A 27,930-nucleotide genomic window follows, 5' to 3' on the forward strand; every position below is an offset into this window, starting at 1 on the left:
ATTTTTAGTAGAGACCGGGTTTCACCATGTTACCCAGGCTGGTCTCAAACTCCTGACAGGTGATCCGCCCGCCTTGGCCTGTCCAAAGTGCTGGGATTACAGACGTAAGCCACTGCGCCCAGTCTGTATACATATTTTAAACAAGCAACCTCAAAAGCTGTTGGTATCAGAATCAGCATCAGAAGCAGAAAGAAATGATTCTTTACAAATTATCTATGGGTCCTGCTCCTGCCTTCAAGGAACTGAATGTGTGAACCACAAGAAGCCACAGCTTTTCTCCTGATCAGAAATCTAGACTCACCCTCGCAACTATTACCTAGACAAAGAGTTTTTAAAACTCTCCTATTTCAATTTCATCAATTTCCTCTACATTGTCTTCCATAATTAAGCATGCTAGTACTTAAAAGGAAGTAGTGTGGGTCCCTGAACCACAGTACCCCCAAAAATCATGAAACCATTTCCAAAATTGTTCTCCTACAATGTTCACAGTATCATCATTTTCTAGTAGACTCATAGAAAAGTCAAAGATGCCATTTAGGGTACCTAAAGCAAGGGTTCTTAACCTCAGGAATCTGTAATTCCCCAAAAGTATTTTCTTTGTGGATCTATGCATTGTCGGGGGAATAAAAATCAAAGCATTCAGATTCTCAAAAGCACCTATGACCCCCAAAAAGGTTACGAACCAATAATAAGATCACACTTGCATTTTTTAAAGAAGAGAAACAGACCTACAAAAAAGTTCAGTGACTTGATCAGGGTTAAAAAGTAGGGAGGTCTTAATTTACTTTACAAATTGTGAATTCACTATAATGCAGAGATCGCACTACTGCATTCCAGCCTGGGTGACAGAGTGTGACCCTGTCTCAAAAAAGAAGAAGAATCCATAATATTTATGTGTATGCACATTTTCCAAGTTTCTAAAGTTCAACAAAATTGTACCAAATGCAAGTATTTTTGAACTTCCTTAAACTTTTCCAAGCACATTCGTTTTCAGTGATGTGAGCAGCCTCCTCCTGTTGCATGCTAAACTGTTATTTCCAATCCCACATGACTAGGTCAGTTTACTAGAGAAAATTGGTAAAAAACAGTTTGTTTCTTTAAACAGTTCAATTATTTTCCGATTAATTATTCTGAAGCTGGGAAGCTATTCCCACTAGTAATAGACATAATAACAATAACAGTGCCATCTCAGACTTCTGTAGTCTTTAAAATTTTAAATTATGACATCTACCATTTTATTCTCCAAAGTATCCTTTTAAGTGGTAAAACAAGAGTTATACTGATTATACGTGATAAAACTCAGCCCATAAAATATAAGGAACTTATCCAGGATCATTCATCTAGTTAGCAATAAAATAAAAACTAAAACACAAATCTTTTGACTCACATGATTGTTACTGGATAAAGCCAAATACATCAAATCGATAAAATACCCGAAACCGAGTAATCCCACCTACCTGAGACTCATATGCAAGGCCAGGTCCTGAACAATACGATCATGTTTGCCTGTAGACGAGTGCTTCCCCAGCCAGCTCGGGAAGGTGGGAAACTGGGTCATGAACCCTCTCATCAACTCTCCAGGAAGAACACTGGCATAAATGGCCTGAAAAAAATCAATTGCAGTCCAGAATTTATGTTCGGTACAAAGTTACTTCCTTAACAGTCATTGGCTTCCAAACAGTCTATGGAAGATAAAGCAACACTGTCCCAAATACCTACCTACAGGCCAGTCAGATGCTTTCTCTAACTCTGATCTGTTGGTACGGGAAACTTCTCCCAAAGAAAACAACAGACTGTGGTACACACCTTGATCCTACGTGTTATGGCTCACAGGGAGATCATCTCGCCAACTCAGCCTCCTCAAGCAACTAATCTCAACAGACCAGTTACCTCACAACGTCACAGCAAATAATTACTTAAGAGGGATATGATGGTCTTTAACATAAATGACTGACAGCATAGGTAGATTAAAGCATAGAAAGACGAATGATTAGAGTCCATTAAACTGGCACTTGAGAAAAGTTTTTTAAAAATGTATCCTTAGATGTCTTCTATGTCTAGTGTGTTCACCTTCTTAAAGACTGGAATTATAGTCTACATAAATTTTGTATACTACTTATTCTAGTAATTCCCTCACAAGCACTTTTTCCTATTAGACAATCTTTGCAAATAGTTTTAAAGGCTATAAATACTTCCTCAAGAGAATTCATCATCATCATTCTCCTGCTGCTAGACCTGGAGATTTTCTCTAACTTTTTGTTATCAGAACACTTTTGGAAGTATTTTTGTACATTAAGGTTTTCCTGTGTTAAAACATTATGCCTTTGAGGTACAATTATTAAGTAAACAAAACTAAACACATAAAATATAAAAGAAAAGATTTTGGGCCAGGTGCAGTGGCTCATGCCAGTAACCCCAGCACTTTGGGAGATGGGCAGACAACTTGCGCCCAGGAGTTCAAGACCAGTCCGGCCAACATGGTGAAACCCCGCCTCAACAAAAATAACAAAAATTAGCTGGCATGGTGGTGCACACCTATAGTCCCAGCTACTTGCAGGGCTGAGGCGGGAGGATCGCTTGAGCCCAGGAGGTCAGGGCTGCAGTGAGCCGTGATCACACCACTGCACTGCAGTCTAGGTGACAGAGTGAGACCTTGTCTCAAAAATAAAAATAAAAAGTTCTGTGTCTCCAGAATGAAATTTTGTTTCTTGTTTTCAAGCAATGTGTGGGTAGAATCAAGAGAAGCATTAGGCCTTCTGGAAGTGTCTTGCTTATTTTATTACTCAGGCCAGTAATCCTGTATAACTATACAAAAGTCAAAAAGAACAAATAACTCTCTTAATTACAAATGTCTACCAAATTCTGTTTTGAGTTAAAGATCTCAACCTAAATACAGTACCCAATATAAAACTGCTTTTTTAGCAAGGAAGACGAAAATCTGAATGAATGCCTCAGAGGTGCGGCTGCTGGCCTGCCCTAGCTGCACTGCTTCTAGGAGCCGCTACTCAGTGACCACCTGGGAGAGCCAAGAGTGACCAAAAATAAAAAAACAAGGATTCTTAAGTTAAAACGCAGCAAATAAAACTTCTGATTCACATCTTACAACCAAAATCTAACATTCCTATTTCTATGTATCCATTAACATTTTTTGAAATATAGATAAATAAGGCCAGATTGGGCTGAGCACAGTGGCTCATGCCTGTAATCCCAGCACTTTGGGAGGTCGAGGCAGGCAGATCACAAGGTCAGGAGATCGAGACCATCCTGGCTAACACGGTGAAACCCCGTCGATACCAAAAATACAAAAAATTAGCTGGGCATGGTGGCGGGCGCCTGTAGTCTCAGCTCCTCAGGAAGCTGAAGCACAAGAATGGCATGAACCCAGGAGGTGGAGCTTGTAGTGAACTGAGATGGCACCCCTGCACTCCAGCCTGGGCAACAGAGCGAGACTCTGTCTCAAAAAAAAAAAAAAAAAAAAAAAAGAAAAGTAAAGAAAGAAGAGAAAGAAGAGAAAGAGAAAGAAGAGAAAGAAGAGAAAGAGAAAGAGAGAGAGAGAGAGAGAAAGAGAAAGAAAGAAAGAAAGGAAAGAAAGGAAAGAAAGGAAAGAAAGGAAAGAAAGGGAAGGAAAGGGAAGGAAAGGGAAGGAAAGGGAAGGAAAGGGAAGGAAAGGGAAGGAAAGGGAAGGAAAGGGAAGGAAAGGGAAGGAAGGAAGGAAGGAAGGAAGGGCCAGATTAAGAAACAGACAATAGTTACCACAGAGTATTATAATCTGTAACAGACTGTATTTTTGCCACAAGAGCCATAACATTTATCTGGTATTTAAAATAACTACAGGATTAGCTGGGTATGGTGGCAGGCACCTGTAGTCCCAGCTACTCAGGAGGCTGAGGCAGGAGAATCTCTTGAACCCGGGAGGCAGAGCTTGCAGTGAGCCAAGATCGCACCACTGCACTCCAGCCTGGCGACAGAGCAAGACTCGATCTCAAAAATAAACAAAATAAAATAAGTACAGGAGCTAAAAGCTATTTAGTTCTCTTTTCAGTAAAGCAGAGTCTGCACTTTAGGGAGAGCTCTCTGCTCACCTGCGTAGGCAGAAGACTCCAGTTTTGCTTACTCCGGATCTGGCTGTCCACTAAGTCACCATCACATATGCTGTCTGCTGCTCTGCTTAAAAGCATCAAGTGCTTTTTCATGTCGCCCCTGTAGGAAAGAATCAGTCTGGATTATCTCACTCTCCACACCCCAGGTCCCTCCTTCACGGTGCTGGGAGGATATTAACCATGCCTCTCACCAGCTCTGGACACTCACCCTGCTGCTACAGGCTTCACATGTATGTAATTTTCCTGGACAAAGAGGGGTGCTATTGAATAATCATGAAAAAAGAGATCTGACTTGTCCATAAGTGACATGTGAGCAGTCTCCTCTCCAGCTGCAAACACCTTCCGGGCAACATCAAATGGGCCCTGAAAAAAAAAGAGGGACACATCTATTAGAATGGCCAAAATTCAAAACATTAACATCACCAAATGCTAACGAGGATACGGAACAAGAGGAACTCCATTCATTGCTGGTGGGAATGCAAAACTGTACCGTTTGGTAGTTTCTTACAAAATTAAACATACTCTTTACCATACGATCCAGCAACCACGCTTCTTGGTATTCACCCAAGTGAATTAAAAACTACGTTCACACAAAAACCTGCACATGGATGTTTATGAGCAGTTTTATTTATAATTACCAAAAGCTGGGAGCAACCAAGATGTCCTTTTAGTAGGTGAATAAACAATTTAACTGTGGTACATTCACACAATGTAATATTATTCAACAATAAAAAGAAGTGAGCTATCAAGCCATGAGAAGACATGGGGGGGCTGGGCATGGTGGCTCACCCCTGTAATCCCAGCACTTTGGGAGGCTGAGGTGGGCAGATCACTTGAGGTCAGGAGTTCGAGACCAGCCTGGCCAACATAGTAAAACCTCGTCTCTACTAAAAATAAAAAATTGGCCAGGTGTGGTGGCAGGTGCCTGTAATCCCAGCTACTCAGGAGCCTGAGACAAGAGAATCACATGAACCCGGGAGGCGGAGGCTACAGTGAGCCAAGATCACACCATTGTACTCCAGCCTGGGTAACAAAGAGAGACTCCGACTCAAAAAAAAAAAAAAAAAAAGTCATGGAAGAACCCTCTATGCTACTACTAAGTGGAAGAAGCCAATTGGAAAAGTCCACCTACTACATGATTCCAACTATACCACATTCTGGAAAAGGCAAAACTATAGACACAGTAAAAGATCAGTGGTTGCCAGGGGTTGTAGGGAGGAGAGAGGAAAGGAAGAATGAACAGGTAGAGCACGATTTTTAGGACAGTGAAACTATTCTGTATGATACTATAATGGTGAATACATGTCATACATTTGTCAAAACCATACAATGTACACCACCAAGAGGGAATGCTAATGTAAACTATGGACTCTGGGTGATAATGAGGTATCACTGTAGGTTCATCGATTATAACAGATATACCACTGTGGTAGGGGACGCTGGCAGTGGGAGAGGCTGTGCGTGTGAGGGGGACACGAAGTATATGAGAACTCTCTGTACCTTCCACTCAATTTTGAATCCATGGGCCGGGTGTGGATCACCATGTTGGCCAGGCTGGTCTCAAACTGCTGAGCCTAAACTGCTCTAAAAAATAAAGCATATAGGCCAGACGTGGTGGCTCACACCTGTAATCCCAGCACCTTGGGGGCCACAGCAGGAGGATCGCTTGAGGCCAGGAATTCAAGACCAGTCGGTGAAACACAGCGAGACCTTGTCTCTACCAAAAATTTTGAAAATTTAAATAAATAAGAAAGTGTATTAACTTTTTTAGAACCTGCTTAATCATTGTTCTAACTATAAATTCTGATTAGCAACTAGGTAAAATACAACACAGAGGTAACTGACACATACCTCTAGTTTCAGAGAGGTCATTAAACCATTTGACATGGATTATTCTGAACAGTGCAAAACCACTCCAAACATGAAAGTCAAACATAAGGAACTCTGGAAAAGCCATTTTATAATTGCTGAAGCATGAGTATAATTTAAAATTTATCCCTTTCTCAAAATTTATAATAGACACTGACAATCTTTGAGAAAAAATTCATTTGAATTAGAAACACTTTTAGCAGCTGTCTGTACTTCTTACTATATATCCCTGGATTCCACAGGCATATCAAGGAACTATAATAACTATTTCTATCAAGCTACCTACAGAACAAGAAGTGTTTTGGCTTAAGAAAGTAACTAAGACAAGGAAATTTATTTTACCATTTTGATATCCTTTTTGGCTCTGTGAGAATCAGCTTTGGCCTGGTCATAGGTTAATGCTTTACTTCGTGCACACCACATACTCAGATTATGTAAAACCTAAAAGGATCACAAATAAGACAACGTCAAGATAGGAAAATCCTGTTGCTCCCCACCCCTACAAGATTGAAAGCATTACCTAAAAATAATCAACAACTGTTACATAATATATATTTAATTTACCTGTCTGATATCTTGATTGGCTCCCAAAATTATTTCATTCATTGCTGGAGGGGGAATCTTTAAACCTTCTTTAAATGCAATAGACATCATAGCACCCTGAAATTGACAAGGGAGGAGTCCTCAATGATTTTAACTCATATAATCAGATATTTTAAAAATATTTATCAGGTACTTTTAAAAATTGACCCTTAAATAAATAGGCTAGTGTGATGGGAAAAAAATTTCAATCATCATACCTTAATCTGTTCAACCCGAGGTCTTTGAAAACGAAGATCAAAACAATAATGAACCAGAGAGCGAATCTTGGGATGATTTCTATCATTGCACATACAAATAATGGGAATTTTAGTATGTTTTATCAGGCCAATTAATTCCTGAAAGGCAAGTTAGCAACACAAAAATAATTATTTTTAAAATGACAAATATCACACAAGGTAATTTTGGTTCTAAAAATCTCCTCAGCGACATGCCTTGACTGCCATGAGAGAATGACAATGTTTTAAAAATCTAAATTATCAATAGTGAAACTGCAAAAATACAGCACTTGAATTACCTGAATTCCTCCCCTATCCTCATTGCCTGCCATGCCATCTACTTCATCCATGATGAGAGCATGTTTCGTGCTTACTGAAGAGGCTGCTCCATCTGACCCAGGTTGAGGAGCAATGGGATGAGACAAAAACAAAATAACAATTGCTCAAAAACTGCTGCTCTGTAGAAAATTATGTAACAGATATTAAACTTCAAAAGCTACAAGAATATGCAGCACTGGGCTACAGAGTGTTGCTAAAGAAAAAAAAAGAATATGCAGCAAAGAGAAACTCTCCCTGCCACCCCTTCCCCTGCAGACCCCAATTCCCTTCCCAGAGACAAACAATAGTCTCTTACACGTCCTTTAAGAGATATTCTACACATATGTGCATAAAAATATACAACTGAGGATTTTTTTTTTCTTTTTTTGAGATGGAGTTCCACTCATTGCCCAAGCTGGAGTGCAATGGCGTGATATTGGCTCACTGCAACCTCCGCCTCCCGGGTTCAAGCGATTATCTTGCCTCAGCCTCCCGAGTAGCTGAGATTACAGGTGCACGCCAACACACCCGGCTAATTTCTGTATTTTTAGTAGAGACGGGTTTTCACCATGTTGACCAGGCTGGTCTCGAACTCCTGACCTCAGGTGATCCATCTGCCTCGGCCTCCTAAAGTGCTGGTATTACAGGCGTGAGCCAACATGCCCGGCCAGTTTTGTCATTTTATGTATTTTGGTGATTCATTCTTTATCTATAGATATAGAACACTTCATTTTTTAAGGCAATTTAATATTCCATCCTACACTTGTACCGCACTTTACTTAATCACCATTAATGAAATATATAGGATGCTTCCAAGCTTTTTTCTATTATGTCATACTAAATGACTATCCTTATCTATATGGCATATATATGCCAGTTTGCACATATATAAGTAAAATAATAGCTAAATTCCAGCAATTGGAATTTCTGGGCTAACGGGTATATGTAATTTGAGAAATACTGCCGGACTGCTCTCCAGAGTAGTACCAATCTACCCTCCCAACAGCCATGTCTAAGAGTGACATTTCCTGAGCAAATTCTTTTGAACAATGTGAAGGCACCAAGAATTCAGGTGACAAAACAACACACCATAGATGATTCTAAACAGGCACTGTGCGGTCCTTAACTTGAGCATCTTATTTTCCATGAACTTTGGCCATAGAGGACCACTAGCTACAACCTGAAACACAGTGGGCATTTGCACACTGTCTTCTCTTCTACTACCTTTGCCTGCAATGACCTCTTCCACCTCCAAATGGTTTTATTTCTCATTCTTTGAGGTCTTTCAAAACAATTATCACCCCTTTACTCAATGCCCCAAGCATAATTACTTCTTCATCTGCTGGCCTTATTACCTCACTGTGTATTACATACCTTATTACATACATACACAGAGTGAGGTTAATAAGGTAATGAAGTAATAAGTCACACTGTATTACATAGTTTTTTTATTTTCTCTCTTTACAGGATTCACCTATGAATCCTCTAAAATCATATGAAAAATGCATTAAAATGTGCATGTACACATTTTTATCACATTCTCAGAAACCTCTAAGACCTATGAAAGGGTAAGTACTACCCCATAAGAATGATGTCAGAGGACTTTCTTATTCTCTTGTTAGCCCCAGAATTTAGTAGGGTGTTTGGCACACAACCTGTGTTCAATACTGGTTACTGAACATTGAAATGAATATATTTTTCTTATATCACAACAACAGCAGTTCAAAAAGCCACATACTTGAATAAAAGCCTTTGATGCTGGTATTGCTCAGTGACTCAGCAACAATCGCCTTCAAACTGCTCTTACTCCGGGTGTCACTTGCATTCAGTTCCACGTAGCTGTATCCCAATTCCTAATCAAAATATTGGAAACCACTGATGGCACAATACGAATTACCTCCACCACCCCCGCCAAGAAAGGCCAGTTAAGAAAGACAGAAGGTACAAACATCACATAAAAAACCATAGGTAAAAATATAAAGTATGATACTAACAGACAATGAGATTAACTATAGTATGCCTTACAATATTAGACATTTTTAGAATATCATATACATATATATAACATACACATATAAATACTAATAAATTTGGTCTTAGAACTTCAGCTGACAAATCACTAATCTGGAAGAGTATATTCAAACAAGCAATTTTACTAAATTTACTTCTTAGAGTCCTAAAAAAAGAATTAAATATAATAATCCCAACAATTCAGTATCAGACACAGAATTAATCTATTATAAGATACCGGCCAGGTGTATTGGCTCACACCTGCAATTCCAGCACTTTTGGGAGGCCAAAGCGGATGGATCACTTGTTGTTAGGAGTTTGAGACCAGCTTGGCCAACATGGTGAAACCCCATCTCGACTACAAATACAAAAAATCAGCTGGGTGTGGTGGCGCGTGCCTGTAGTCTCAGCTACTCGGGAGGCTGAGGCACGAGAATCACTTGAACCTGGGAGGCAGAAGTTACACTGAACCGAGATCGTGCCACTGCACTCCAGCCTGGACAGCAGAGTACAACTGTGTCCCAAAACAAAAAAATAAGATACTAAAAAGTAATCCTAAGATAACTGATAAAGTTAAATCATTCTTTGTCACGACACTATCCCACTAAACAATTTTCCTCTGAAATCAGGAAAATTCAAGTTATTCTGATTCATTTCCCAAAACTGATCAGCTTATGCCTTAATTTGTAAAAAAATATAATGATAATAATAAAGGGAGAAAAAGAGTTGTGTTCACAATTGTAGGGACTAGGGAAAAAATATTGTTTTGCTTTTTCATTAATGTTTATAAATACAGTGAAAACAGATAAAATTTTATTTAAATTTTATGCAGATGCATACAACAAATACCAAAAGAAACCACAAGCTTATGCAGCAGAGGATTGAGAAATCCAGCAATAAATTTCTAATCTGGTATTTCATCATTCTGATACCAACACGTGAACTCTGATCTGCTCTAGCGCCTAAGCAGGTCAAGTTCTCCCGTTGTCTACAGGGATTCAGCAGCAACAGAGACAACAGGAACAAAGGCAGGACCACACAGTGCTGAAGAATAGAACCCTGAGTCGCGCTACGTGGGTGAAAACTGGGCCTCCACCCTCCTCCCTAAGCCTATTTCATTTCACACGTGTGGATGATGACAGTACAGATAATTATTCAGTACATAGAACTATTCAAGGGCATTAAGATATTTGCATCTTTCAGAGTCTAGAATACATGTTTTTGTTATCTATAACACACCCACGTGCTGAACACGCTGCCTCGCTCATAGGTAAGTATTGCCTAGTACTTTAATTACCAATATTTTAAAAGGATTAAAATTACAAACATCACCAGAACCAAAACAGGTTCTAAAGGTTTTATTTTAGACAAATAAACACAGTTTATATATAGACACCACACATGCACACACACAGGCACACATGTGGGTACACACTTTTATCTCCTAGCCATGACCACTCGAGGTTATCTGTCCAACCACACTGCGACAAAGTACCCACCTGACACACCAGGGAAGCTGTGGTGGTTTTGCCAACACCAGGAGGACCTGACAGCAACGCTGCTTTAAAACTAGAGCCATCATCTTTGCCGGAAAATTTACCAAACTTTGCTGCTAGGAAAAAAGAAGTTCCAGAGTGTTAACCTATATCACCTAACAGAAATTCAGGCATGGCAGGGATAGTTGTGCCTAAACTTCGCATAGACAGCCATCCTCCAGTTTAGTTCTAAATTTGCAGAATATTTTCTACAAAACATAAACAAGTTTCCAGAGCATTCAGTGAAATTCTACTTCCTAGCTCACATCCACCCAAAATAAAAAACTAAAACTAACTCACTTTAAAACTCTTGATTTGAAATAATAATTGTATGAGTTTCCTTTCCTGTGAACGCACAGGCCATGGAGCACGCTGCCGGGGCTCGATCCCGACTCCATCCATCCTCATGCCACCTCTCACCAGCCACGGTGAGTTAAAAGTGACTTAGCCCCTGTGACTGCCTCCTCCTTTGTTAGACAAGGAGAACAACAGTAAAGTTGCTACTAAGGATGTTGTGAGGACCGAATGGCTGAGCACAGAGCCATGCATGCTTCACTAAATGTTAACAAGCATAGTAGCTACATGGTCACAAGAAAAAAAAACTGACTTGAAGATGCTGTGTCTGCAACTATCTTGTGCCCCTCAACACTAGACCAGCACTCTTCCTCCCCTCACCACGTGAGCACCTGGCACATACATCAGGCTCAACTCATACTCAATAACTGACAGAGACAATGGTTTTAAACCTACTGCCAGCAGGCATGCAGACAGGGACTACAGTTCACCTGAAGCTTTAAAACAGTCTTCTCGGCCAGGCACGGTGGCTCATGCCTATAATCTCAGCATTTGGGGAGGCAGAGGCGGGTGGATCACATGGTCAGGGGTTCGAGACCAGCCTGGCCAGCATGGTGAAACCCCATCTCTACTAAAAATACAAAAAATTAGCCGGGCATGGTGGTGTGTACCTGTAGCCCCAGGTACTCAGCCTCCTGAACCCAAGCGGCAGAGGTTGCAGTGAGCCTAGATCGCGCCACTGCACTCCAGCCTGGGCAATAGAGCGAGACTGTCTCAAAAAAAAAAAAGTCTTCTCTGGGCACATGAAATGCCTGTCTCTCTTTTAGGGGAGATTTTATTAAGTTTCAGAATGAAAAAATGATTTACCTTAAATTGAGTCCTATATCATTACAATATATTATCTGTTTAAATAAACAGGCATCATCAGCAACGGTGATCGGCATCTAGTCATCACTGGTCTATGTTGACAACACTACTAAAACATTTGTGATCTCAAACCTCCGTTAAGAAATACTGTGGACATTAAATACATACTGGAGCTTTTCACTCTCCCCAACAAATACATCACAAACAAGGACAGAAACTACAGAAGCACAGGCCTATCAGGCCTGCCAGAGCAAATCGTGCTTGCTACTGGGAGTTGAGGCTGACTGCCCTGCACGCATGCCTCCGTTATTTATTCACACCTTTCCTCCTAGTGCCCTTGCCACTCAGGGGTCTTACTGTCACATGGCTTCAGACCTTGGGACACATACTCTTTCCTACCCAACATTCACCCCTCCCTCCCTTCGCCTAGCTACCTCCTACTTTGTTTCCAAGTCTTAGCTTAGCCATCCCTTCCTCCAGGACGGGAGGACACACACCCAGGCCCTGACCACACATCTTCATCCTCACAGCACCCTGGACTTACCCCTCTAGCAGTACTTGGCACAATACATTTTAATTGCTGGTTCAGATAAGCCTCCCCCACTGCCTGTGAGCTCCTGAGAGGGACTGTTTTGTTCACAACACCACCAGCAGGGTCTAGTACTGCACCTGGGTTCAGATCAAGCTCTTAGTAAATGCTTGCTGACAGATGAATGAACCGTTAGATTTTCTTATATATGTGCCACTGAGCAATCACATGTTGATATATACACACACAAAAATGAGTGAGGTTGTAAAATCACCGTGTTTTTTATCTTCAGAAGAACTCTTGTGCCAGTTTCGGAGCCAGCGTAGGAGTTTGTTGGCACAGCTCTGGTCACCTTGCTGTCCAATTATGGTCTTGAGCGAGGTTGGCTTATATTTATCCACCCAGAGCAAATTTTCCACTTTGTTTTCACTGCTGTCATCAGCCAAATTCCTAGCCTTGCTGTCACCACTTGTTTCCTCGGCCACCTGCTCCTTGAAATCCAGGCCTCTCCAAAACACATCTGTTTCCTTTTTTATTGTCTTTGCCAAACTGTCCCTTTTGGAAGTCGGCTTGCTCTTTTTAGATTCCGATTCCTTTTTAGATGGACTAATTTTTCTTTTGCCTTGAACATTTTTTTGGGGTGTTCTCTCCAGTTTGGACTCTTTCTTCATCTTAAAAAGCAGAAAAGTGAGGAAAGAAGAAACCTGATGAAACATACAGAATTTCTATCCTGCTAAACGTACTACAGAGAGCAATCAGAGATATCCAAGTGGGCTATTCAGCCTGGGCTGGTCTTGTCATGACAGACTTTCCTGTTTGTGGAAGTCACCACCTTCTAAACTATAAAAATTAACAAACACACCAGAAACCACCAAACGCAATTTCTAAAAGTGAGAACATGTTGGATTTTAAAAGTACTCCAATTTTAGTTTGAAAAAAACAAGGTATAGTGTTGAGATTTTTGTTTCAAAGTTTCCTAATTAAAAGTTAATGCCTCTACAAAAACTTGTACACAAATGTTGTTCACAACCATATTATAGCTAAAAGATGGAAACAATCCAAATGTCCATCAACTGAAAAAGAAACAAAATAGGGTGTCTCCACACCATGAAATATTATTTACCCATAACAAGGAGTGAAGTACTGACACATGCTACAACCCAGGTCAACCTTTAAACCGCTATGCTAATTGAAAGAAGCCAGACACAAAATGCCATATATTCTAATGTCTCCATTTACACATGAAATGTCCAGAATAGGAAAATCCATAGAGACAAAGCAGAGCTGTGATTGCCGGGGGTGGACAGAATGAGTGGCTGCTAATGGGTACAGGGTTTCTTTTTGGTGTGATGAAAATGTTCTGGAATTACACAGTGCTGATGGTTGCATACTCTGTTAATATACTAAAAACCACTGATGTGTATGCTTTGTAAGGGTGGATTTTATAGTATGTAACATCTCAATTTTAAAAAAAAAATTATTGCCTCTTTAGCAGCAGATGCTAAAATTAGTGGATGAATGTTTAAGGACAAGCAGTATATAAGCATAGTTTTAAAGTACCTCCCTCTCCTGCCAAGATAGTTATCAATTACAAAGGAAAAAATAGTCACTTTACTAGTGAAGAAACCCAGCACTAGTTTCAGTGGGATGCTGAATCATCTTAACCAAATAATCAAGGTTATCCTCACTAATAATAAGACATATTGACATCCTGTACCTATGAAAGGATGCACTGAGGACACAAGATCACATCTATGGTGTTCTTAGAAACAAAGGCATAACCTCAATCTAATCATGAGAAAACATCACAGATCCAAACTGAGAGACACTCCACAAAACTGACCAGTACTCATTTTAAAAGTGTCAAGGTTGTAAGAAGACAAGGAAAGACTGAAGAAATGTCATCGACTGGAGAAGACTAAGAAGACACAACTAAATGCAGTGTGGGGCCTGGAACAGAAGAACTACTACAGGGGAAAATGTAAGGTTCGAATAATATGTAGAGAGTAGTTAACAATAGGGCATCGATGTTAATTTCCTGGTTTTTATAACTATGCTATGGTTATGCAATCGAAATCATTCCCTAGATTTCTCTAACCAGAATAACCTGGGTGGACTATCTTGCCATTTAGGTGACGGAGCTGGGGACATTAAAATCTTGGAATGCTGGCAATCCTGTGTCCTGTGTGTACAAATGGATGGTCTACAGTGGGAATGAATGAGGCTAACTAGGAGAAACTGAGAGACAGAAACTGAAGGGGTCCTCAAAGCTTTGTAGTCTGTGGATCCAGTAGTTCCTAGACCAGATCCTCCCCGCCCATAGTTTAGTTATGTGAGCCAACATTTTTCCTTTTGCAAAAGCTAATACAGGCTAGGTGTCTGCACAACTTAAAAAATCCTAATACAGTTCTAATTGAAAACAAATTTATCATGCTGATACCTATTAACATATCCTTTAAGGAACTCCTAAACAATAACCTTTGCATAAAGTCAACGTGAGAATACAGCTGGGCACAATGGCTCACACCTATAATCCCAGCACTTTGGGAGGCTGAGGTGGGAGAATCACTTGAGGTCAGGAGTTCAAGACCAGCCTGGCCAATATAGTGAAACTCCGTTGCTATTAAAAATATAAAAATAAGTGGGCGTGGTGGCAGGTCCCAGCTACTCAGGAGGCCGAGGCAGGAGAATCGCTTGAACCCAGGAGACAGAAGTTGCGGTGAGCCGAGATCACACCACTGCACTCCAACCTGAGGGACAGAGCTAGACTCTGTCTCAAAAAATTAAAAACTAGTAATAATAATAATAATAATAATAATAATAGGAAAATTAGGAAAGTTTGATAAGTAGATAGGTTATACGCAATATACTGTCCTTTCTCTACTCATATTCCCTGACAAAGATAAGGAAAAACAACAAACTAGACACCTTAAAGCAGAGTCCTCCAGCTCAAAAGGAACTAAGGTGGTTCATTTGTGGTAGACAGGAATGTTAACCTTTCAGCCAACAAGCCTGTATCCACCCAAGACATAAGTCTATGAAATTAAAAAGTTACTATACACCAACTTAAATAAATCACATTCATTTTATACAAACCTCAGTTTCAACTGCTATTTCGTACTTGGATTTCTTGCCTGGCATAGTTCGAATCAGATTCAACAGGCCATCTTCATCAATAATTTTTGTCCCCAAGGCTGCGGCCTGTTGATTAAAAATGCAGATCATCAAAACTGCATCCTACCATTCCTTTCTGTTAAAAAAAAAAAAAAAAATTCTAGGGCCTATTAGTAGGTGAAGAACCACATTTGTAAATTAGATAACACTGGAATTAAAAAAGAAAAACAAAAAATAGCACATTCATTGAAAAGGTAACATTGAAAAGAAAGAAAATAACAGATACATTCCCTAAGCGTAGCAGGTTGGCACAGGAAGTGGTCCATTACACTTTTGTGGACTGCTTTACCTTTCCTCCCCTAGGAAGGGGCAATGCCACTAGGGCCTAAGACCAGCTCTTCATACCTTCTTCCATATTGAATACATATGGCAGACATTTCCCCCACCTTCTTCCCTGCTGATGGAACTCCAATGTGTCCTTCTCCAAGTGATGAATTATGACTGGTCTAAGGCAACCAGAAACGTCTTGGTTCTTCCCAACCTCCCATACAGCTCTGAGTGGCCAGGTGACAGCTCTGGCCAATGAGACTTACGTGAAATTCTATAAGAGGTGTTTCTGGGAGAACTCTTGTCAGGCCAGTCACAGCTCTTATGACATCCTGCCACTGTTCCCTTTTCCTACCTTGAATAAGAACTTAAATGCCTCCAGCTGCAGCTACCTTGCAACCACAAGGCAACATTCATGAGGACAAAAGCTAACACAATAAGGACAAAGGGAGAAACCACATCACTGAGATGCTGAACTATCCCAGCAATACCTGCAGAATTCTTGGGGGAAAAATAAGCAGATGATTGTTTAAGCCACGGTTAATCAGGTGTTCTGTTGTTTGTAGCTAAACACAATCCTACCCAGGAGGCCGCTGATTCTTTTTCTAAAAGCACCAATTTAAAAAAAACCTAAGATGTTGCATGCGGTGGCATACATAGGAATACTTCGGACTGGAAGAAAGAGAAAACTGCATTTGTTTCTATCTTCAAAAATAAAAAAAGACTTAAATACACTAAAAAAAAAATCAAGTAAACAGGAACTATGCCTTCCATTGGAAAACCAAAATCCTGGTGTCAGAGCCAATAACACTTCTGTGGAGAAGAAATAATGTAGGCAAGAAATTATTTTTCTATTTCTTTCCTTCATTTAACTCTGAGTAAAGGGCAAATCACATCAAGAGTGTGCCAAGGCAGGCAGGAGGTGTCATGGTGTTGAGAACACAGCAGTACCCACCTTATCACTCTTGGACTGTCCACTATCACGACCCATGACAAGGTAATTTGTTTTCTTGCTGACATTTCCTGTTACTTTTCCCCCATAACGTTCAATTAGAGACTTGGCCTCATCTCGTTCAATAGACTCCAGCACGCCTGTGATTACAAATATAAGGCCTTCCAAGCAATTTTCAGCTCCCTAAAAACCAAAATGTTCAAGCAGAGAGGAAATTACATGGTAGCTTTCCAAAGAAACATTTGTCATCAAAACTGCAGGAAGTTGATTTTTCTCATTTCACATCACAAATAACCTTGGCATGGAAAGTTTGCTGGAAATTTACAGCAAAGAAGCACCACCTGAAATTAGATCCTAAGAAATTTCGATATGGCTAACATTTAATAAACTTACAAAACAAGCAGTGAAAAACATACATCCAACACTGTTAGCAAAGCTATTAAAATTACCCATTCATACTATTTTCCATTATGCCCTCTTCATATCTAAACCACTAGTTAACTTGCATAACTGTAAATAAACAACCAAATGCAATCCATCTATAGAAACTCTTGCTATTCAGGAAACTGCTTGTTCTTAAGAACTTTCCCAACAAGAATTAATAGAAGCAAGCATACTCCTATCATTTTGATGTTTCTGTCAATGTTTCCAAACAATGTACTTTAAAATCAGAATCACTTATCATTTTCATACACTTCTGATGCTTTTCATCACATTAGTGATCAGAAATGAGGTATAATTCCCCAATCCCTGCGTGCAAGAGCTAAGAAGGATCTTAACTGTCCGTTGAAGGGAGTTCTGCCCAAACTCATGGATTGTACAAGAACAAACTGCTGTTGGGTTTGATGGTCTGCCAATGGATTGTGGTGTGGCATATCTGAAGGCTACTGAATGCAACTTATAATGCTTAACAAAAATATTTACTGTTTCAGAGGAAAAAAGGAAGAAAACAGGCAACTCTTGCTATTGTTAAAAAGGGAAAGTTTTGATTCTAAAAAGCTAAGCGAGTGTGAGCTCGTGCCCTCCTCTCTGCTCATTACTCTATGATAGTAAATCTAGCAACCTGCTAGTAACTTAAAGGCAAGATCATATTATCTCTGGATTGGAAAGATAACTCTCATAATGTGTAATATAAAATAAGAGATACTTGCCAAAGAGAGCTGGATGGAAAAGACATTAAATCTTAATTGGAACTATGTATAGTTATATATTTTTGCAATGGTTCAATAAAATTATACAACGAAACAAAATGAAATAAAAATTACACATGACATTCCAAGTTACTTATTGCTCTTTTAACAGAGAATTGAGATTAACAAACTTAAAACAGGCTTGAAAAGCAGCAGCCAACCAAAATTCAAAGACTACCCCCACGTAAGTTCAATCCTTCACCATTCAGGTGAAGAATCTTTCTCAGAAGACAAAAAGAAACAGCTATGAATATGTTTGGAAAGAAAAGGTTTGACTAACATCTCAGGGTCCCTTGAAGGGGTTCTTGGATTGAAATGATCTACTGTAACACTACAGGAAGTTAACTACTTCTGAACAAACTCAAAACAACCCTGGAAAAATTGTACATGCAAGCCCCTATATCCCATATCCCATGTATCTATTATCTCCCAAATTATCCCCACTATGGCTCTGATTATCTTTTTACTTATCCAATCTTAGCACGTCTAGCCTCCCTACCAAAACTCTTCTATTCCAGAACTTGTCTAAGCTCTTACTCCAGGAGCAGCCAACCACTCTCAATATTCCCAACCTCTTCTCCAACATTCCCTCCATAGCCTTGCCTTCACTGAAACCTGGCTGTCCCCTCAGGGCACCACTTTGCCTGAAGTCCTCTCAAGCAGAACTTGTTTGGTCTCTCATACCCATGTACAGGAGGCAAGACTGGCATCTTCCTGCAGGCTCCCATAAAACCCATTAGCCCCTTAAGACTGACCTTCCCACTCCCCACTCCAGGTACAGCTACACCATCTCTCCCTCTCTTTATTAGGGGAACTATTAATCTCTATATGCACTTACACATACCAAGCAAACTGAAAATTAAATTTATACATACATTGTATATGTTTCCACTCCCCTCCTGCCTTCTCAGAAATCTCATACTACAATTGATTCTCCTTCTCCTGCTGGTATAACTTCAATCTCTCCCTTTCTGGTAGGACCTATCCCATTAGCAAAATGCAAGCTTTAAATATCTCCTACCATAAAAATAGTTACATCTCCCCCTAAATCCCACTTTCCATTCTAGCTAGAAGTCATTTCCCCTTCTAGTCCTTCTAGCTAGAAGTCCTCCCACTTCTTTCTTCTTCACAGCCAAACTTATCAAAAATATCTACTTTTGCTGTCTCCATTTTGTCTCCTCACACTCACTCTTCCACCCACTTCCATCAGGCTCTGCCTCCACCGTCCTTAGCTCTTGCTAAGGCCACTAAGGATCATTAAGTCATGTTACTAAATGCAACAATTTCTGGTGTTCCCTTACCTGGAATCTTAACAGCATGACAGACTTAATCACTCAGTCATTTTTAAAACACTCTCTCTTCCCTTTGCTTCTGTGATCCCATGCTTATCAAACTTCTCTCCCACATTTGTAGCTGCTGCTTCTCAGTTTCCTTTTGGTTTCCACCCTCTTCTACTTCACAAAGCAGGGGCCAAGGCCCTCCTCTCTTCTTGGTCTGTACTAGTTTACCAGATGATATTCCTCACTTCATGCCAAGAATGCCCAAGTTTTTCCATCAAGTTCTGACTTCTGTTCTAAGCTCCAGTCCCACATATCTGCTTATCTACTCAGCATCTCCATGTGGACATCTCACATAACCCTAATGCACAGTGTGGCCAACAACAAACTCATTATCATCTCCCAAACCAGCCCTGCCACCAATCGCATCAGCATCCACCAAGCTGCTCATGCCAATAACAAGATCATTCCCAATACTCTTTCTTCTCACCTTCCACTTCCAATTATCACCAAGTCCCATGGATTTTGCCTCTTCCAGTGAAACCTCTCCACTTTTCGACATTTTCACTGCTTCCCCAGACAAGTCCCTATCACTTCTCACCATCTCTCCTGATGATCTATTTATCTATTCCTGCCCCATCCACTGCACTTGGTACATCAGCAGCCAGAGCGATCTTTCAGAAATTCAAATCTGGTCATGTTATTCCTCCACTTTAAAATTCCTTCTCGGGCGCCCAGTGGCTCACGCATGTAATCCCAGCACTTTGGAAGGCCGAGGTGGGCAGATCACCTAAGGTCAAGAGTTCAAGACCAGCCTGACCAACACTGAGAAACCCCATCTCTACTAAAAATAAAAAATTAGCCGGGCATGGTGGCACATGCCTATAATCCCAACAACTCCAGAGGCTGAGGCAGGAGAATCGCTTGAACCCGGGAGGCGGAGGCTGCAGTGAGCCAAGATTGTGCCACTGCACTCCAGCCTGGGCAACAGGAGCAAAACTCCGTTTTCAAAAAAACAAAATAAAAATTCCTTCTCTTAGACAAAAGTAAACATTAGGCCCTGCAAGATGTGACCCTATTAACTTCTTTGGCCATTCTCATCCCTTGGTCACTATGCTCCAACTACCATAATTTTTCTTTCAGTTCCTCAAACATACCATGCAAGAACCTTCCCCCTGCGGGAACATCACACATTCTGGCCCCTCTGCCCAGACCACCACGCCACCACAACCCCTTCACACCTGTTGAATCCCTTTCATTCTTCAAGTCTCCATATAAATGTCACATTCTATATGCCCCACCGAGGACCAGGTTCCTCTGTTATACTCCCTAAGGGCATCTTAGATTTTCCCCTCATAGCACATATCCCAATTATAATTAAATTATTTATTTAATGTCTCTTTCTTTAGGCTGTAAGTGCCATGCAAGCAAAAACATTAGTTTTGTCACTGGTATAGTCTCAAAGCCCAGCCTTTCTAGGGCTACTTGTTATTTAAAGGGAAATTTTTCTTAGTATCAAGCAGTGATTCATAACGTGAAAAAACATCCCTAATTCTTGAAGATGGTAACTGAAGTTTTTAATTATTTTTAATTATTAATCCTCTGCTGCTGTAATCATAGTGAATACATACAGGGCTCACAGAATGGCATGGCCTCTCAGTACTCTTACCTTTGGTATTTCTTTGGAGCCCAGAGCCTTGGGACCTTCTCGATTTAAGTAGCTTCGATAAGCTTGATAATTAGTGCGTTTCTTTTCAGAATCTTCAGGACTTATAGACTATGGGAAGAGGGAAAGGAAAATGAACAAAGTCATACAAAATTCATGCAAAATTAAAAATACATATCTAGAAATACATGTTATCTTTATTATGTCACTCCTGTGTCTGGCTGTGAAATTAACAGTTTTAGCTACACAAGTACTTCCTAACTTACAGATAACTCACTTACGAACATCCCTGCATCAGCGCTTCTCAAAACTTTCCACTCTCTAAAGCCACACACCTCAGGGCAGATTATGGGAATAAGCCAAGTTGCCAGCTCCAAGCAAAGAAATGCAAAAGTGTTTTACTTTAGAAATTCATCTGAATTTTAAATTCTATTCCACGATATATCCATATATCCATGTTTAACAGGAAAATACATTTTTTCCCCAAGTAAACCTGATCACCCGAGAAGATATTCTGTGTTAACCTTCCATGCCCCTAAAGCACCAGCCTGCATCCCTAAGGATGTAAGCATTCCAGTTGGAGAATCTAAACAGTCAGTTCAAAGAAGGGACAAGCTTTACTCCAAAGAGAAGACACGTTCTCTATGCTATTTCATCTCTCCCTTTCTACTTCTCTCAGGAGATTTACCATGGGTATATCTCAGAAAATCCTGGGGAACTTTTTCAAACTATCCATCCCTAGATCCATCTCCAAGTTTCTCTTTCGGAGATATGGGGTACAGCTAGAATGTGTTTATGTGGGGGAAAAATATCCCAGATAGTTCTCATTTAAGAACCACTATCAGGTGTTTGTTATTTTTCCACTTTCTATTTTACATTATTTTTAACTTGTAAGCAATCCCAAATCCTTTTGAGAGTAGACAAAATAATAACTTCTATATAAAGAAATGGCTTAACCAATAAAATAGTTTAGCTGGTTTGGCTAAGAGGTTGATAAGCAATTAACAGGCTGGTCCTAGAATCTAACCCTACTTTCTAACAATGGTTTTCAAATGTTGGTGTGTGTTCATATCATATGAGGAGCTTATTAAAATACAGCTGCCCACATCACATTCCCTGGGAAACTCCGTATTTTTAACAAGTTTTGTAAGAGAGTCCAGTGCCTACCAACATGGGAAAACGATTAATTTATGACACTCATTCCATGAAAAGAATTCTGAATGATAAACAGCTTATAAAATAACTTTGAAGGACACCCATTTTATGAAGTCAGAATTATTTGACCAAGACCAACTAAATGTATTAAATAGACTTTATTTGATGTTTCCAACCAAAACTGCTTAAGTAAAAGTTTTAAGTTATTTCTATTCTAACTTCAAAAAGTACAGTGAAGAGTATCATTTAAAGATTTCCTCTTTCTTCATAAAAACAGACCGCCTCTGTAAATGGAACATGTTTTAGTGTGCCTGAAGAAAACCATTCATCTACCAGATAAGCATTTAGTGAAGAAAAAATCTGAGACCAAAAAGTTAATTGCTCCTTTAAGCGTATTTATAAGAATTGTCCACAAACAAAAGCATTCTGAAATCATCACCATTTCACTGTTCTGCACTAAAAAATAATGGTGATGACCAGTCAAAATAGGTGATATTCTACTTTTAATCCTAAGTGCCTAAGAGGCATGAATGAATAGTGGTTTCTCATTATGAATCTAAAGTAGTTCCAAATTGGAGATTCAGAGACCGTTCGCTTCTCAAATATATTTCCTAACAAAAGTTTTCAAAGATATTCATTATCTCATCATTTTTTCCTTTAAAAATAATTTCAGTATCTCAACACTGTTATACAAGAATAAAAAAGAGTAAATTCAGAACTAATCCAAATAACAATCATTTTAATAATAATAGCTAAGATGGTACTTATTAGGTCCCAGGCACTGCTCTAAGTGCTTTTACATATGAAGTCATTAGGTACTATTAATATTATTCCTATTTTACAAACAGCACCAAAGCACAGACAGGAGAAGTGACCAAACCTGCTCAGGGGCCCAGCTATAATTTGAAACTGGTTCCAGAGCCTGTGTGTGGAACCACTATGTTATACTGCTTCAGAGGACCTGAGTTCAAGGCTGGCCCTGCCACTTACCAGGTGGATGATCTTGGAATAAATTCTTTCAGCCTATTTCCTCATCTTTAAAAGTTGAATAATAAAAATAAATATCTCAGAGGGTTGTTGGGAAAATTATGAGCTACCACATGTAAAGTACTAGCACAGTATCTGACATACAATAACAATAAATATGGGCTTATTTAGCTATATTAATACTCCATATCCTACAACAGCTTCTAAATAAGGTATCTTAAAAATACTATGATGACTTATGGTCGTTAGAAATAAAACTTGAAAACAAACCCAGACTAACACATAGCCCCAAAATATATACAGCAGTCCCCCTTTATCCGAGGAGGGTATGTTCTAAGACCCACCAGTAGGTTCCTAAAACCACAGACAGTACCAAACTCTATATATACTTACATGTACTGTTTTTTCTATCTAATAACCAAGTCGGCTACCAAGTGACTAACCGGTGGGTAGTGTATCCACAACGGATATGCTGGACAAAGAGATGATTCACATCCTGGGTGAAATGAAGCAGGCTGGCCAGAGATTTCATCACGTTACTCAGAAGAGTACATAATTTAAACCTTATTGTTTATTCCTGGAATTTTCCATTTAATACTTTCAGACCATGATTAACCACAGGTAACTAAAACTTCAGAAGGTAAAATGATGGATAAGGGAAAATACCGTACTCCCTAGAAAGTTCCTACCAAGGCCGGGCACGGTGGCTCACGCCTGTAATCCCAGCACTTTGGGACGCCAAGGCGGATGGATCACCTGAGGTTGGGAGTTCAAGACCAGCCTGACCAACATGGAAAAACCCCGTCGCTACTAAAAATACAAAATTAGCTGGGCATGGTGGCGCATGCCTGTAATCCCAGCTACTTGGGAGGCTGAGGCAGGAAAGTCACTTGAACCCGGGAGGCGGAGGTTGCAGTGAGCCGAGATTATGCCACTGCACTCCAACCTCAGCAACAAGAGCAAAACTCCATCTCAAAACAAACAAACAAACAAAAAAAGTTCTTACCTCTTTTTTAGCTGGAGAACTTTTGGTTTTCTTAGGAGTTTTTGTCTCTCCTTTCAATTCAACGGCATTTTCTTTTCTTTTTGAGGCCACGGGCTCTATTTCTTTATAAGCGCTCTCTTCTTTTCTTTTCATAATTGCCAGCTTAGAACTGGCCTTGGGAGAAGAGACTTCTCCTATTTTGTCAGCTGATGACTTGGAATGTTGCTGAGGTTCTTTTGAACTTTCATATTTAGTTTGCTTCCTAGGACTGTAGCTCTTTCTTTCATCTGAAAATTGTTCTGTTTTTACTAGGAAGAAAGAAAAGATTATGATTGTTGTTTTTGGAAAATGATAACCTATATCAACTTTTCTTTCGTTTTTCAACTGAGTAATCTTAGCACAGAATATACCCTGAAGGCCCAAAGTCCTAAAGTGTCAAGACCATCTGTTTATAGTATATTTACAAATACATGTACTTATAGGACTAAGATCATCTAGACTAGCAGATGATTTGCTATCAGGACCACCGAAGAATTAAACCTACAGGCAATAAGCAAGAGAGCTGAAGATGACCTGGCCAACTATGAGTCAACTCTGAGACTACCTCTGACATGAAAAGCTCAAAACATCTAGTTCTTCATCTTTATATGCTGAAGTCCACATATTGCACTATACTTGGAAATTAACAAGAAACCTGGAGTTGTAATACATTTCTCACAGTAATCATAGAGCAGATGGGCATTCTGTACCAGCTAGCATCCAAAGAGCTTTCAAAGTATCTAAGCTGAATGTGCTCTAATAGTCCTACGAAATAATGTCTACCTAACAATACATAATTATTCAATAGAATATTTAAACAAGATTATCATGAATTTACTTCCATGAAGAGAAGTGCTCCATCTTACTTTTTTCTGCTAGTATTACCTTTATGAGGATATTTACGTTTTTCTGCTTTACTTAAATTGGCTTGGACAGATGAAAACGTTTCTCCCTCTTCTGTGTCCTTTCGAGCCTAAACAAATTTTAAAAGTGTCAAATGTAACAAATAATAGAAAAACTATTACCATAAAATCTGTTGTTAAAATCCTTAAAATTTTAAGTTTAAGGGTCACCTTTCAACTAGCAGGACACTACAATAAACTGTCATTCATTCATCCACAAAATTTCCAAGGCAAATGAGGCATGTTTTATTACTTCATGTTCCAAATGAGGAAACAGATGAAAGGGTATAAAAATCCATCTATAAAAATTATCCCTCTTCATTCCAACCTGTAAATCTGGAAGTAGAAGCCTTATTTCTGCTTCCTTTATCTCAACTCTCAAACTGTTAGTATTAAGCAGTTAAAAACTAAAATCTAAACTTAAAAGACTAAAATAAAAATAAACAAAAGCTTGAAAGCAAAATGAGAGCACTTTCTGAAAGAGAAAAAAATATATCCATTCTTTTCACGGCTCCTTCAAAACTCCATTTTATAAAAAGTTCACAAATCAAGGTGTGTGATACAGTCTTTTAAAGTAATTACAATTTGACTGTCTTCAGATGAAGTAAGACTTTTCAAATGAGAAAGTCTCTGCCACTCCCTACTGTCTTAATACCTGCCCGCTTAGTCTCAGCTCCTGATGTATCTAGGTTTACAACTCCCTGATTTAAAAAAAAAAGTAAAATCTTTTGAAGTAGTCACATATTGACACTGACAATTATATTAACAGAATGTGATTCATCAGAAATAAAGTTAATCTACTGGAGATAAATAAAAAATAAAAACAAAATAAAGTCTTGACATTTTAAAGATTCCCCAAAATAAGGCTGAGGCAGGCAGATCACTTGAGCTCAGGAGTTCCAAACCAGCTTGGGCAACATGGCAAAACTCCATCTCTACAAAAAACAAAAATATTAGCTGGGTGTGGTGACACACGCCTGTAGTCTCAGCTACTTGGAGGGCTATGGTGAGGGGATCAATTGAGCCCAAGAAGTCAAGGTTGCAGTGAGCTGAGATAGCACCACTGCACTCCAGCGTGAGTGACAAAGTGAGACCTTGCAAAAAAAAAAAAAAAAAAGAAAGAAAGAAAGAAAAAGATTCCTCAGCCTCAAAATATACTCTTTATTATATGAGACTGTCATAATACAGATTTTAGAGTTAACTGATTAGAACTGACAAAACTGTGCTTCCTGAAAAGACAGTGATTAATATTAAAATTATTAAACTGGTGTTCCAAAGAAATTTTTATGAGCATTATTTTCTGAACAAGTACATACGAACTCCTATGATAAAGAGTAAGAAAAAGGTAAACTGGGCGCAGAGGCTTATGCCTGTAATCCCAACACTTTGGGAGACTGAGGTAGGAAGATTGCTTGAGCTCATGAGTTCGAGGCTTCAGTGTGCTATGAACGTGCCGGTGTAATGCAGCCTGGGCAACAGAGACCTTGTCTCTTAAAAAAAAAAAAAAAAAAAAAAAGAACTAAAAGGCCAGGCACGGTAGCTCACATCTATAATCTTAGCACTTTGAGAGGCTGAGGCAGGAGAATCGCTTGAACTCTGGAGTTCAAGACCAGCCTGGCCAACGTAACAAAGCCCATCTCTACAAAAACATACAAAAATTAGATGGGCGTGGTGGCACATGCCTATAGTCTCAGCTACTCAAGAGGCTGAGGCAGGAGGATCACTTGAGCTCTGGAGGCAAAAGTTGCACTGAGCCCAGATCACACCCGGCTGCACTCCAGCAGAGACCCTGTCTCTAAAATAAATAAAATAAAATAAAATAAAGTAAAATATAAAAAAGAAAAAGGAAAAGATATAATTCTTTGTTTTGTGATAAAAGGTTCTGGTTTGCTTTGACGCTGTCACCCTTCTTTTAGGAAGAATAAGTTTCTCAATGAGCTTCCCCAAAAACATTTTTATAAATCAAAATAATTTAACTTATTTCTGGAAAAGTTATTCACGTTTTGGCTAGAGCCTAGAACACGCAAGTATGAACACTGATCTGTACGGTATATTCAGAATGCAAACAGCCCAACATTATGCCACCTTTTTGGTCTTGGGTTCTTCATCCAACATGGCTAATGTTCTGGCAAACTCTTCATCTTCATGCAACTGCCTCTCCAGCTGTAAAATGTGTCAGCAAAGTGAGTTGAGTTGCTCTTTTTCTTTTTGTAAATAAAAGTTTTCAATGTCAGATTCATATATTTAGAAGAAACTAGAAAAACATTTTCCAGAAAATAATTACGACATTTTCCCACCCAACATTAACAGTCAAGTATCACGGGTTTGTTTCACTAAAGCTGAATCAGATTTTGGAACACACAGTTCTGGTTTTGCAGGGATGACAGATAAAGTGAGCATATTTTTAAAGTCATATTTCTTACTTATAAAACATTAGGTCTATACTTTTCTCTTAATGGTCCTTATGGAACACAGCTCTCTTGTTTCTATTTATTGTCTAAAAAGACCTCTGAAAGGACTCTCAACCTAATAGGAAAACACAATCATCTGGGGAGCACAAAAATAGTGAATCTAAGAATTTAAGAAAATTATACAGTTTTTTTTTGCACATATAGTAAGCTATATATAAATGTAAAATCACTTTTACTATCAAACTCCTATTTTCAATTACTAATTCAAATGCATCTGTTCTCTTTTGAAAATTAAAGTCATCATGTCAGGAGTTCTAACATGCTAATATAACACACGACATTCTAGTTATCTCAGTTATTTCGAAATACTTTCACTTCCAGCAACATGGAGCTCTTCCAAAAGAGACTATGTAGCAGTGGAATATCTTTCTCATTATAAACCAAATGGCTGTATACCCCCTGGTAAAATGGCCTTATGTGATATTCAATAAAAAATACCATACATTATTCAAACAAAGAAAAGGACTTCAAAATCCACTCAATCTTTTAAAAGAGAAAAAAGAAGGGAGGAAAAACTCTTAGAGG

At 39.2% G+C, this 27,930-nt stretch overlaps 1 protein-coding gene across 4 annotated transcripts in view; it reads right to left on the bottom strand.

The window, feature by feature from the left end:
• RFC1 (replication factor C subunit 1) overlaps window positions 1-27,930 on the bottom strand; it is a 78,618-nt gene that overhangs the window by 5,356 nt on the left and 45,332 nt on the right. The window contains exons 7-22 of one of the 4 annotated variants that reach the window (XM_025385787.1): window positions 27,020-27,097; window positions 24,918-25,005; window positions 24,015-24,301; window positions 20,870-20,977; window positions 16,737-16,916; window positions 15,437-15,541; window positions 12,615-13,011; window positions 10,615-10,727; window positions 8,844-8,958; window positions 7,087-7,178; window positions 6,770-6,907; window positions 6,534-6,629; window positions 6,312-6,410; window positions 4,309-4,463; window positions 4,083-4,200; window positions 1,458-1,603 (exon numbers count right to left, since the gene is read on the bottom strand). In XM_025385787.1, the coding sequence (XP_025241572.1) occupies window positions 1,458-1,603; window positions 4,083-4,200; window positions 4,309-4,463; window positions 6,312-6,410; window positions 6,534-6,629; window positions 6,770-6,907; window positions 7,087-7,178; window positions 8,844-8,958; window positions 10,615-10,727; window positions 12,615-13,011; window positions 15,437-15,541; window positions 16,737-16,916; window positions 20,870-20,977; window positions 24,015-24,301; window positions 24,918-25,005; window positions 27,020-27,097 (2,315 nt within the window). The remainder of the gene's footprint in view (window positions 1-1,457; window positions 1,604-4,082; window positions 4,201-4,308; window positions 4,464-6,311; window positions 6,411-6,533; window positions 6,630-6,769; window positions 6,908-7,086; window positions 7,179-8,843; window positions 8,959-10,614; window positions 10,728-12,614; window positions 13,012-15,436; window positions 15,542-16,736; window positions 16,917-20,869; window positions 20,978-24,014; window positions 24,302-24,917; window positions 25,006-27,019; window positions 27,098-27,930) is intronic. The other 3 variants (XM_025385788.1, XM_025385790.1, XM_025385789.1) reach the window with 3 other exon arrangements.

The sequence above is a fragment of the Theropithecus gelada genome, chromosome 5 (genome assembly GCF_003255815.1).
Source record: "Theropithecus gelada isolate Dixy chromosome 5, Tgel_1.0, whole genome shotgun sequence".
Classification (NCBI taxonomy): domain Eukaryota; kingdom Metazoa; phylum Chordata; class Mammalia; order Primates; family Cercopithecidae; genus Theropithecus; species Theropithecus gelada.